This window comes from Mus musculus, chromosome 1 (genome assembly GCF_000001635.26).
Source record: "Mus musculus strain C57BL/6J chromosome 1, GRCm38.p6 C57BL/6J".
NCBI classification, from domain to species: domain Eukaryota; kingdom Metazoa; phylum Chordata; class Mammalia; order Rodentia; family Muridae; genus Mus; species Mus musculus.
In genome coordinates, this window is record NC_000067.6 from 53820526 (window position 1) to 53831901 (window position 11376).

The window sequence follows — 11376 nt, forward strand, 5'->3', positions numbered from 1 at the left end:
GTCTGGAAGCCTGGGAGAGAAAGCACTGTGTCATCAGGAAACCAGAGAAATGCAAGTGACAAGGCCGGAAAGGGAGGATGGCCAAAGGAAGGCTGGGTGTCCATGCAAAAGTCCTTTCCAGTTATTTGATGGATGAGAGAGAACAGTGGCTGGGTGTGCAGGGAGACAGCAGAGGTACCACTAAACAAGGCAGAGAATAGAAGATGGAGATAAAGGACAGAAGATGAAATAAGACCCTAAGTGACAGGGTTCAGTGGAGGTTCCCAGTGCCAGTTTTCTTAGCCTGGGTAGCATTATTAGCAAAAATAAAGGTAAAGCTTGCCATAATTTAATGTTTTTAATTCTTTTAAAATGTTAATAATTTCTCTAGTATCCTTATTAATTACCTTCTTGAGCTAGGAAGTTTAGAACATAAACACTTGCTGACACTAGGTCACAAATATCTACCTATATAACCTATGGCGGCACACAACTCCCGATCACCAGTCAATAAATACAAACTAAAGGGAACGAAACCTAGGCTAGTTCCTCCAACTACTTGTTTGCATAGTATTTGGTGTGCAAAATCCTGGCTGTTTGTTCATGCCACTTTTCTCCGTACGTTTTAGGGCCACTCGCACAGAGATCTCTGTGTGTGTCACAGAAGCACTCGTTTGAAGTCAGAGTTGGGAATTCCATGTTTCTAAGTCTTCTCATGAGGTCACCTTAGCGGAGATGCCTGATCTATGAGTACAGTGGAGAGTGCAACAGCCGCAGGAATTCCTGTCCTGCAGGTAACTAGCAGAAGAAATGCCCCAAACGATGCATTCCAAGCAAGTTCCTTCTTCACCTACATCTACTGACCGCTGTGTTAGCCTTCACTTAATTTGTGCATTAGTGTGTGTTGCCTCATTTAGACTTTAAAACTTCGTAGTGTGGATGCTAGTATCGGTCCTCAATTTTGTTTTGTGTTTTGTTTTGTTTTGTTTTGTGTTTGTTTGTTTGTTTGTTTGTTTTTTCGAGACAGGGTTTCTCTATATAGCCCTGGCTGTCCTGGAACTCACTCTGTAGACCAGGCTGGCCTCGAACTCAGAAATCCACCTGCCTCTGCCTCCCAAGTGCTGGGATTAAAGGTGTGCACCACCACCGCCTGGCAGTCCTGAGCTTTTGAGATGAACATAGAAAGTCAAATTTAAAAACATTCTACAAACAGTATGCCTTGGGTGTCAAGTGTTCAGCTCACTGGTAAGGTCAAATGCGAACTAAACTTCATGGGTGAATTAGGTAAGTCCTCTAACAGAAATAAGGCATCCAGAACGATGAACAGAAATCCTGAGTGATGAAGTCGGGTGGACTCTTCTGAGGGGGTTACATCTCAGCTGAATTCTCAGGGATGTGGACCAGCAGAAAGTAGACTTGGGCAGCAGGTCCCACAGTCTTCAACTAGAACTGGATCTTTATGTTTGAAGAACAGCCAAGAGGTAGTGGCTAAGGCAGGTGTGGGCTGAGAGGTCTGAGTTAGGGTCCTGACCAGGTCTCCCACCTTCCAGTGCTTCAGAAGGAGCCTGAATTTTATTTCAGCAACTGAAGGCTGCAAGTAGGGGAGAGAGATGATCTTAACAAGTGGGATGAATAATATGAGGGTGGATGAAGCAGAGTAGGAGGAGTCTGGCTGGCTGCCTGCTGCAGTGATCCAGGTGAGAGGTGAGTGTGTCATGGAGTAGGCTGGTGATAAGAGATGAACCTAGTTTGTGCTCTTGAAGCCAAAGGAAAGGAACAGCTTAATCTTTAGCAATTGTGTTGCTTGTTGCCCACCAATAATAAACTTACAGATTGATTTATGAAACAGCTTTCAAGGTCTGTTAGTAAATTTGACTTGGATTATGTCATCTCCTACTGCAGGTAGCAAGATAATCTCTTCATTAAAATTTTGCAAATTCTTTCAATGTTTTCTTTTTACCAGAGTCTATTTTTAGAGCCCCCTCCACCCCTCCCCCCCAATTTAAAGATAGGGAACTTTGAAGCTGGTCTTGAACATTCAACCTCTTTGTCTCTGCTTTCTGGAATTACAGGTAGGATAGGCACCACCTGGCCTGGATTCACAATCTACTTTTATAATAAATTACCTACCTACAAAGCAAAGACCAACCCAAAAGTGCTATCACGTTTACATATGCTAATAAGCTCATAAATTGATTCAATGGAAGAATAAGGTAAAAATCTTTAAGTATTTCGGTTATAGGGAACTGAGTGGGTGGGCAGGGGGTGTTGAAGAGAGAGATTGTTTTAGAGGTTAAACTATGAGAACCTATCAGAAGCCCTCTCACATTAACAGCCTCACTGGACACCAGCAGCAGGACAGATCCACAAAAGGGACACCAATGGGTGTCCAGAACTCATCCTTATCCTTTTTTTTTTTTTTTCTTAAATTGTGCAAAGAGCCATTTTATTTCAGGACTCCTCTGTGCTTTTCTATTGACTAGCTGAAAGAGGGCCTGGATGGTAAACGCTCTTTTATTGGAGGAGGAAAAAACTGCATTATTGATGATACTGCAGAGCAATAAAAGACATGGAAAGAGGTTCATAATTAATGGTGTGAAACACACACACACAAAAATCAGCTTGCAGACAGGTTATGCAGCACAGTTTTTGTTTTCAAATCTGTACACGTGTGTGTCCACATGCGAGCAACTTAAGGACGAGTAGAAGCAGACACTCCAGACTGTTGGACATTTGACTGGAGATATATATATATACTTTATACACATTTAATGTATTTACATTTTAAATATTTTCCTTGGCATGTTTGCAAAAAGTTTTCCTTTTATACCACAAATAAAAAGTATAATTTTCCAGTGAGAAAAAGATTCTCATTAAAGAGAGAGAGAGAAAAAAAAAACAAAACCAAACCTACTATATGTTTCTAGGTCTATTCCATTGGGTGTGGCAGTGTGTGCGCCTCAGACACCAGCACCCTTGAGAGTAAGGCTAAGCCAGGGAATTACAAATTCTAGGTCAACCTGGGCTCCAAAAATCACAAACCAGCAGTGCCGTTCTGTTGTATAAAATCCTTTCCTGGAGACTTCTGTTCCAGAGTGAGTTTACTCCCCTAACTTTACTTTACTCTCCTAACTTCTGGGTTGACATTTCAGTCTTCTCAAATTCATGACACAACTAACTTCCTATATGAACATCTTCTCTTTGGTCAAAGAGAAGCGGCTTCCCCAAGCCTTCCCCAAGCGGCTGCAGTCCCTGCTGCTCTCTAACTCTCTCTCTCCCTCCATTTTCAATCAGCCGGCAGAAACCTCAGATGAACTCAGGAGAGAGCACTGCTCTGCACTTTGCAGACTGGCATGTGAACTGACTGCTTAAGAGGAAATGCCATAAAGTGAGTTTACTCTTTACTCATAAAACCCCCAGAGCTCCAGGGGGTAGGAAGTCTTCTACAGAAATGCAAATGCAGAGCGAAACCAGCAGCCACCAAGCAGAGGAAGTGCAGTAATCCGTTCAGGCTGCTAGTCTCCATGGAAACGCCATTGAGTAAGTCTCAAGTCTCTATCAGCTAAATCACTGGTTACTTTATTACTACAGAAGAAGGGGGGAAAGTCGTGGATACAACTTGTTCCGGCTTCAGAGACTACCATATATACTTTAATAAACACATTTCTTGAGGAACATTTGATCAGAGCTACCCAGGGCTACCACGGAATGAGCATAAGGAATCAAAGAGCACAAGTCACACTAGCTTGCTTGGAAGGTTGAAAGACTGAATTATCTGTCCAAGAGCCTCTCTGTCATCACTCTGGCTTGCAGTGACAGCTGTCACCCTTCACACCCTTCCAACTCTGCGGGTTAGAGCTTCTCATGGGAAGATGATAATATACTTGTGAGAAGGAAGTTTCAAAAAAGTATATTTATTTTTAGTAAGGAGGACATTGGTTCTATCTAGTATATTTGTACAGTATCACAACTTAAATGATAGACACAGAATCACTAAGAGGGAAAAGAATATACTGGAGCTGACTGGCTTGAGGCCTACCAGCCGCCTAGCTCTGTGAAGCCAGGAAACAGCAAGGGGGCGGATGGCTTTAGTGTGTATGTTTTGGTCTTTGGAGTATTAGACTCAGTAATATAAAGCAATGTCACCGATTTCTTTATACTCAAGTGATACTTTAAATCTCATAAAAGGTTATCAGTGAAAAAGTTGCTTCTGATAAAACTTATACTGCTATGTCCTGAAGTGATTTCTCTTATGTTTTTGTCTAAATGAGGTATGTGAGAGAGAGAGAGAGAGAGAGAGAGAGAGAGAGAGAGAGAGAGACAGAAAGCATTCATCTGAGTAGTACGGAAGCTACACAGGTTAAAGATTAAAGGCTTAAACGGAAACAAGAAAGCATACACTCCCTAAAGACTTTCTAATACATTATCTCATTCAGGTGTTAGAAATACTCTCTGAGCCCGGGCATTGTTACTTCTGTTCTATGGAGAGGGATAACACCTTTCTTTGTGCTGCATTATGATAAGGGTAGGAACAGGCGCCCATACAGCAAGAGAGGAAGAATGACAATAGCTCTTACCCAACTGTGCGTTTGCAATGATTCTGACAAACAGCTCCATCTACAATGAGTCAGCCTGAGAACTTTCTGGAACTACCAGGGGAAGTAGCGATGCCAGCATAGACAACCATCAAGACTCTTCAGCAATTCTATGGTGTTACCACTCACTCAACCCAAGCTAACATACCACCCCACCAACTGTCTATAGAAGAGGCAACTGAACCCTGAAATTCACCAAGTAGTGGTCCTGGAGATCCCAAAGTTTGATGGTGACAAAGTGGACCTGGAATCCAGGATTTCTACCTTCACAAGCCCTACCTCCCAGCGTTGTGTATTTATTGTTAGCCACAGTAAAGCAATAGTTTTCAACCCCAACAAAATGTATGATATTGTTGAGAGTCTGGTACAGAGAGGACTCAAATGGAATGAGAACAGATACTAGCCACCTCAGAGGTATGCAACACATCCACAAGACTGAATCCTATTCAACAGCTACCATATGCTACTCCTTTTCAACAGTGATTTATCATCAGAGCTTTGTGCTGGCTCAGGTATGTCAACTCGATACAAGCTAGAGTCCTTTAAGAAGTCAATTGAGAAAATGCCCTGAACACATTGCCTGTGGGCAAGCCTATAGTGCATTTTCTTGATTGATGTTTGATATGGGAGTGCCCAGATCACTGTAGTTGGGACCACACCTGGATTGGTTGCTGAACAAGCAATGGGGAGTAAGCCAATAAGCAGCACCTTCCATGGCCTCTACATTGATTCCTGACTTGAGTTCCTGCCCTGGATTCCCTTGGGTGATAGGTTGTAAGATGAAATGAACCCTTTCTTCCTCAACTTGCTTTCTGGCCACAGTGGTGTTTTTTGTTTTTGTTTTTAAATTCACTTTCAAGGGTTTGGGGTTTTGTTTTGTTTTTTTGAGATTATAATATAATCACTTCATTTCCCCCTTAGCATTCTCTCACCCCAAACTCTTCATGTGCCCTTCTTTGCTCTCTTTCAAATTTATGGCTGCTTTATCTTTGTTTTCTTTTCCTTTTGCTCTCTCTCTCTCTCTCTCTCTCTCTCTCTCTCTGTTTGTAAAAGCATAAATATAACTTGCTCAGACTGTATAATGTGTTTGGATGTGCACTTTCATGGCTGACCACCTGGTTTTGGATGACCAGTTGAGGTGCTCATCCGTCTCAGCCCAGCATGCCTATGGCTCTTTGTCTAGGGTTGTAGCCTTCATTCATGTTAGCATGTCTATTGGTGTTATAAACAGACTTTGAAAGCCAGAAGCACTGTATTCCAAGGCCTAAAAGACATGATGGCTAGCTTAAATTAATAAAACATAGCAAAACTATCTGGCATAGTTGAATGAGAGAAAAACTTCCCTTGACATAAATGACCTAAAAAATTATATATCCAACAAACCAAACTTAAAGTATAGGTAGTGTCGAGGCGTTTCACCCCAGCAATAGAAATCCTAACTACTGTGGCCTTCTAGAGCCAAGCCACAAGTTTAATGACAGATGTTGCCTAACTGAAGCTTGTAAGTCTTCTACCTTTGTTGTGCTTTGTACTTTGACATACAAATGCATGTATTTAACATATAGCCAAACAAGATATTTTGTTTCTCCCCACTTTATTAAAGAAGGTGATTAGAGAGAATATCATCTCTCAAACATTTCTCTTTTCCAGTCTTCACATAAAACAATGATTGATCCATATGCACGTATATTTATTCACATAAATAAAAATAATATAAATATATATTAAGCTGAAGTTTTCCTGCATGTGTTGGGAGTAAAGAGTACTTTCTTTTACCTGGGAAGAGCGGTGATTTTTCCCCATTTTTCCACACAGAATCTTCTTGGACCATTACTCCCTCGGAGAGAAGCGAATCCTTCATAGGGAATGCTGGATGTGCCTGTAACAAACTATCAGCCACAGAAAGAGAAGGGAAAGCTGAAGTCAGAGACCTGATCCAGGAAAGGTACATCATTATTGCTGTAAAGCACTTCCGAGGAAGAGGGACAAGTAGGGAATTTCAGAAGCCAACGTGTCATCAACATAGGACAACTAAAGAGATAAAGGGAAAAAGAATGAAAAGCATTCTGAGTGGCTGGCCTGCTTGGATGTTAAGCCAGGCACACTTCCTACGGCAGATGAACAAAATGAGTCTATTAATTAAACCAAACCTACTTATATAATCCTATTATCAATTTGGTGTAAGTTTTAGGAATTTTGTGGGCTGCAAATCTGAGTTCCATATCCATAATCCAAAAGCGAAATCTAAGTCCAAGTCTAAATTTAAGGCTCCACCTCAGTGTCCAAGAGGCTTCCTCAGATCTAATGCTTTCGTGGAGCCTTACCAACATTACCCTGGACAGTTTTTACAAATGTCACGAAACACAGTGACTTCTTCTCCAAAATGCCATTGCTCTGCAAAGTTTGGAAAGTCAAACTAAGGAAGAGGCCTATATCAACAAAAAAGGGTCCTTTCTTACAGTACTGAACACCCTCCCTTTTTCTGCAAAGGACGCTGACTGCAGAGGGCCACAGGCTGTCACTACAAGGACCCACCTGTCCTGAGGGCATATGGCAACCCAGGTTTTCTGAGACTTGCATTGGCACTTCACTACAGGCCTCAGGAAATGCTTTGATTTGGTTGGTGGTACAGTACACAAAGTATACACTCAAGAGGGTATGGGAATGTCATAGCCAGATAAACAAGGCTTGTATTTATGAAGAATATCTAGCAATTACTAGAAAGTATATACCCTTCCAACAATATATTATTGTGTTAAAGACTGATGACCTAATGGCATCTTACCTGTAACAACCTTAGTCGTTGTTCATTGTTGAATCTTTCCACTGCAGCCCAGAACCACCGAATTACAATGTGATTGTCATGGTACCCTATGGACCAAGCACAAAAGCTCATGTGACTTGGAGTCTTCTATCTTAAACCACCCAGAAATATATGCCAAAAGACTACCACTATACACACAAATCAGCATCCTGGATTCTTTAAATGTTTACAATTTAAGATTAAGGAACAGGACTGCAAATATGACCATACATGTATCAAAAGTTAAATAAGATGGCACAAGTGAAACCAACAGGAAAACTCTGTTTTCATTTAGCAGTGAGAAGAACAACAAAAGAGTTACTTTAGCTCCATCATTTCTGAAAAATACAATTGTGCTGACTAGAAAGGCTTTCAATCATTTCTATAAGAAACGAATCACTCAGTGGTTTCAAATACCATTATTCCAAACACTATACTAAGCTTTGGGGGCAAAGAAAACTGACCCTCTCGGGATTTCCTGATGAAGGAGAGATGTATTAATCACACAATTTATATATGCAAAGAAAAACAATGAAAACAATTTTAAAGCTGCCTATTTCGTTTCCAATTTCTTCCCTAAAAGCTATGTATACTATTCATAATTAATAATGAGACCAAATTACTGTGACTGGAGATGTAGCCCAATGGCAAAGCACTTGCCTAGCAAGTGCAAGGTCTTAGATTCAATCCTCAGCACTACAGAAAGAATTAAAATTAAAATAAACAAAACCAGATTATTTTTTATAATATTTATTAATAAACAGGAAAGAGATCTTTGACTTTTCCAACTAATAAAGCCTAATTATCACAGTTTTACTTTTATTCCATATTTCTGCAGAATTTAATGAAGTGTCAAAAGAATTGTCTCACAAATTTGGGTTAAAGCTGTAGTAACAGGTTTTAAAACCTCTCAGTAAAAGATAATTAAGTTCTAAGAGAGAAGGCTGACATGAATTCATGTGCAATCAATGATTCGAATCAACTGATAGTCACATTTTACAAAAACTGCTTTAATTCTGTGCTGTACTCCCAAAAATGAGGGCGAGTCGGGATAACTTTAATCTGAATGTGTCCTCGTGCTCCCAGAGCTGTGAAATTTACCAAGAAATCTCACTTTAGGATTTGCCATTTCACCAGAGACCCTTATTCCCCTCGAGAAAGAGCCCAAGTGAAGGATAAGCAGCATTAGGCCGGTTCTAGCATCCATCAGGGTCCAGGCTTTGGGCAAGACTTGGTTAATGAGCGAAAGATGGCTGCATGAGCTGCTTGAGGCACTACAGGTTCCTGTCCTTCAGAGGCAGCCCTCTTCTGCTTTGCCCTGACTGTTTGTGCCAAGCCTAATTTGAAAGAAGAACGACTATCCCGTCGTCTCGTCCACAGACAGCTGCTGGATGAACAGATGGTAGGCGGCAGCACAACTGCTTTCTCTCATAGTGCCAGCTAGCCGTGCCAGGCCAACACGGCAGCTAAGTGTCTTGTCCTTTATCTGGTCACTTCTAAGGATCTCATTTGGTAAGATTTACCACTAAAATAGGCCCTGGATTTACTCACATATAGTGATTTAAAAAAAAAATCTTAGACTGTGTGAGTACATGAATGATTTTGATTACTGCACTACTCTAAGAATCTTCTGGGAGTCAAGTACAAGGAAATAATAGTTACCGTGAAAGTGAAGTAGGAGATCAGGGAAAGTGCATTTTAATTAGTAAAAAGAATTCAGCTAACAAAGCTTTCTGTAATAACCAATGTCATATATGGATGCTACATGGGTCCAGATAAAATGTACTTTACAGTTTGACTTCAGAAATAAAAGTGATGGAAACCTCAATTTAATACAGAGAAAACCCCAACATTACAACTCATCCCAGAAAATTCATGCATTCTTTTTGTTTTTGTTTTTGGTGTTTGTTTGTTTGTTTGTTTGTTTTCGAGACACAGTTTCTCTGTGTAGCCCTGGCTGTCCTCGAACTCAGAAATCCACCTGCCTCTGCCTCCCAAGTGCTGGGATTAAAGGCGTGCGTCACCACTGCCCGGCAAATACATACTTTCTTTACTCAAAATTATTAGACAAAACTTTTAACTCTGGGCTGTCCTTAGGTTTCACCTTTTAAAATAAGGGACAATCTCAATCATGTTGGTCCAAATTACTGAAACTCTGCTGATCTACAGGAAGCTACCTCCAACGAACCCCAATCCAAATCATTTTACATCAGTTCTCAGCCAAACTCGATAGTCCAGTTTACAAGAACCTTGCAGATGGAAATGCTGAATTTTAAGAACCCACTCTTGTTCCCTGTTAGTGTTTTAACCATGAGTTATAACTGATAGATGGTTCAAGGAACTGCAGCAAACCCTTGCAGGTTAGGAAGCTCAAAGGGTGTGGCGTCTGGAAATTTTGACTGTAGATGGATAGGTGGGGTCTGACCAGTTGGATAGTAAGCCTCCCATGCCTCACCAACAACGTCATCTAATACTTAATTGGTGTTCTTTTGATCACATTTCTTCACCAGCAATTAGGAGTTATGACATCCTCAAATGGGGTGTAAACAGTCCTTCCCCTTTTGACTAATGAAGTCACTAGGTACAGAAGGGACTGACCTTGCCCAAGGTCTCAAGGAAAGCAGCAACAGACAGACCAGTGATTAATGCAAGCGCCTTGGTATGTTCTATATGCTCAGACCTGTGATTGAACTAGACTCCCTGGAACGTAAATCTAGCCATTCATAAGCCAAACCTTACCGCCTCTGTATTCAGTGTTGTTTCTCCAGTCATTGAGATCTATCTCAGCTGTGCCGGCAATGACCAGTTCCAGCTCTCTCGCATCAAAGACAGACACTAGCCTGGCATCTACTACCTGTGGATAGAAAAAGCACAGGTATGACTTAGAAACTGAGAGAAACAATCAGCCAAAGGAAGACTTATAAAAAACACAGGGCACAGGGAATTTCAAGAGCACTATGGTTATATCCTCTACTGGTATGTGAGAACTTCTCATACTTTCTACAGATGGAAGTTGTGTTTCTAGTTGAAAGTTTGTAAGATTAGCCTCAGTAGAATTTTTGTTTTGGTTGATCACCATATCCCACTGGATAGGTCTCCTCTGGTCTCAGATGCTAAGCAAGGCAAAGCTAAGCAAGATGCTAAGTCTGATTAGTACTAGAATCAGAGGATTTTTGCTTCATATGTGATAACTGACCAATATAGATGTGTGTTGTTTTGCTTGTGAAAAAGAGCTAGAGAGTTGCATGGAATACATGTGATAAATTCTGGCCCCCACACAGTCATTGCATATGTCAAGCATGAGATTTAATTTTGCATACCTAAGCATGGGTAAGAATTATAACTTTTATGTTATCAGTAGTCATTAAAGCATTAAAGTGGTACAGCTAAAATCAGCATCCCATTCACAGTGGTGACATCCACAATAAGCTTTCACGTGTGTACCTGGGGATATACAGGAATATATCTGACTTTTTATATATTAAAAGGACAGTAGTAAACACAGCAAGAGAGAAGAGAGAAATAGTCTATGCATGAAGCATGGCAGAATGGACAGGCAGCCTGGCTGTGGGCTGTGGGCCAGCAGATGTCGGCCACTGCTGTTTACCTCGTAGAAACCACGAACTAGGCTCTCTGTCTGCTGCACCACACCCCTCTCGATCCTCCACTTCACCATTCTCTCGATGTACTCCTTCTTGTTCTTCTCTGTGACTGGAATATTGGCTCCCCCTGGTTTTAACTCTCGTTCAGTAATCTGTCATTAAAAGGCAAAAGAACAGATCAGAAAACAAGCCGGGATCAGGTGTATGTCCCTTCCCCACCTTGGGTGTATCCCGAAAGTGGGTAAGCTTCTAAGGCAGTGGTTCTCAACCTTCCTAATGTTCCAACCCCTTAATACAGTTCCTTGTGTTGTGGTGACCCACAACTGTAAAATTACTTTCATTGTTTATAACTGTAATTTTGCTACTGCTACGAAGCATAATGTAAGTATCTGTGTTT

General features: G+C 41.1%; 1 protein-coding gene across 7 annotated transcripts in view; it reads right to left on the minus strand.

Moving 5' to 3' along the window:
* The window catches only part of Hecw2 (HECT, C2 and WW domain containing E3 ubiquitin protein ligase 2), a 388163-nt gene that overhangs the window by 13654 nt on the left and 363133 nt on the right, over positions 1–11376 (minus strand). For all 7 annotated transcript variants that reach the window (XM_006496067.2, XM_006496068.4, XM_006496066.4 and 4 more), the window contains 4 exons: positions 10985–11131; positions 10117–10231; positions 7360–7445; positions 6351–6463 (listed from right to left, as the gene is read on the minus strand). In XM_006496067.2, coding sequence (XP_006496130.1) covers positions 6351–6463; positions 7360–7445; positions 10117–10231; positions 10985–11131 — 461 coding nt within the window. The remainder of the gene's footprint in view (positions 1–6350; positions 6464–7359; positions 7446–10116; positions 10232–10984; positions 11132–11376) is intronic.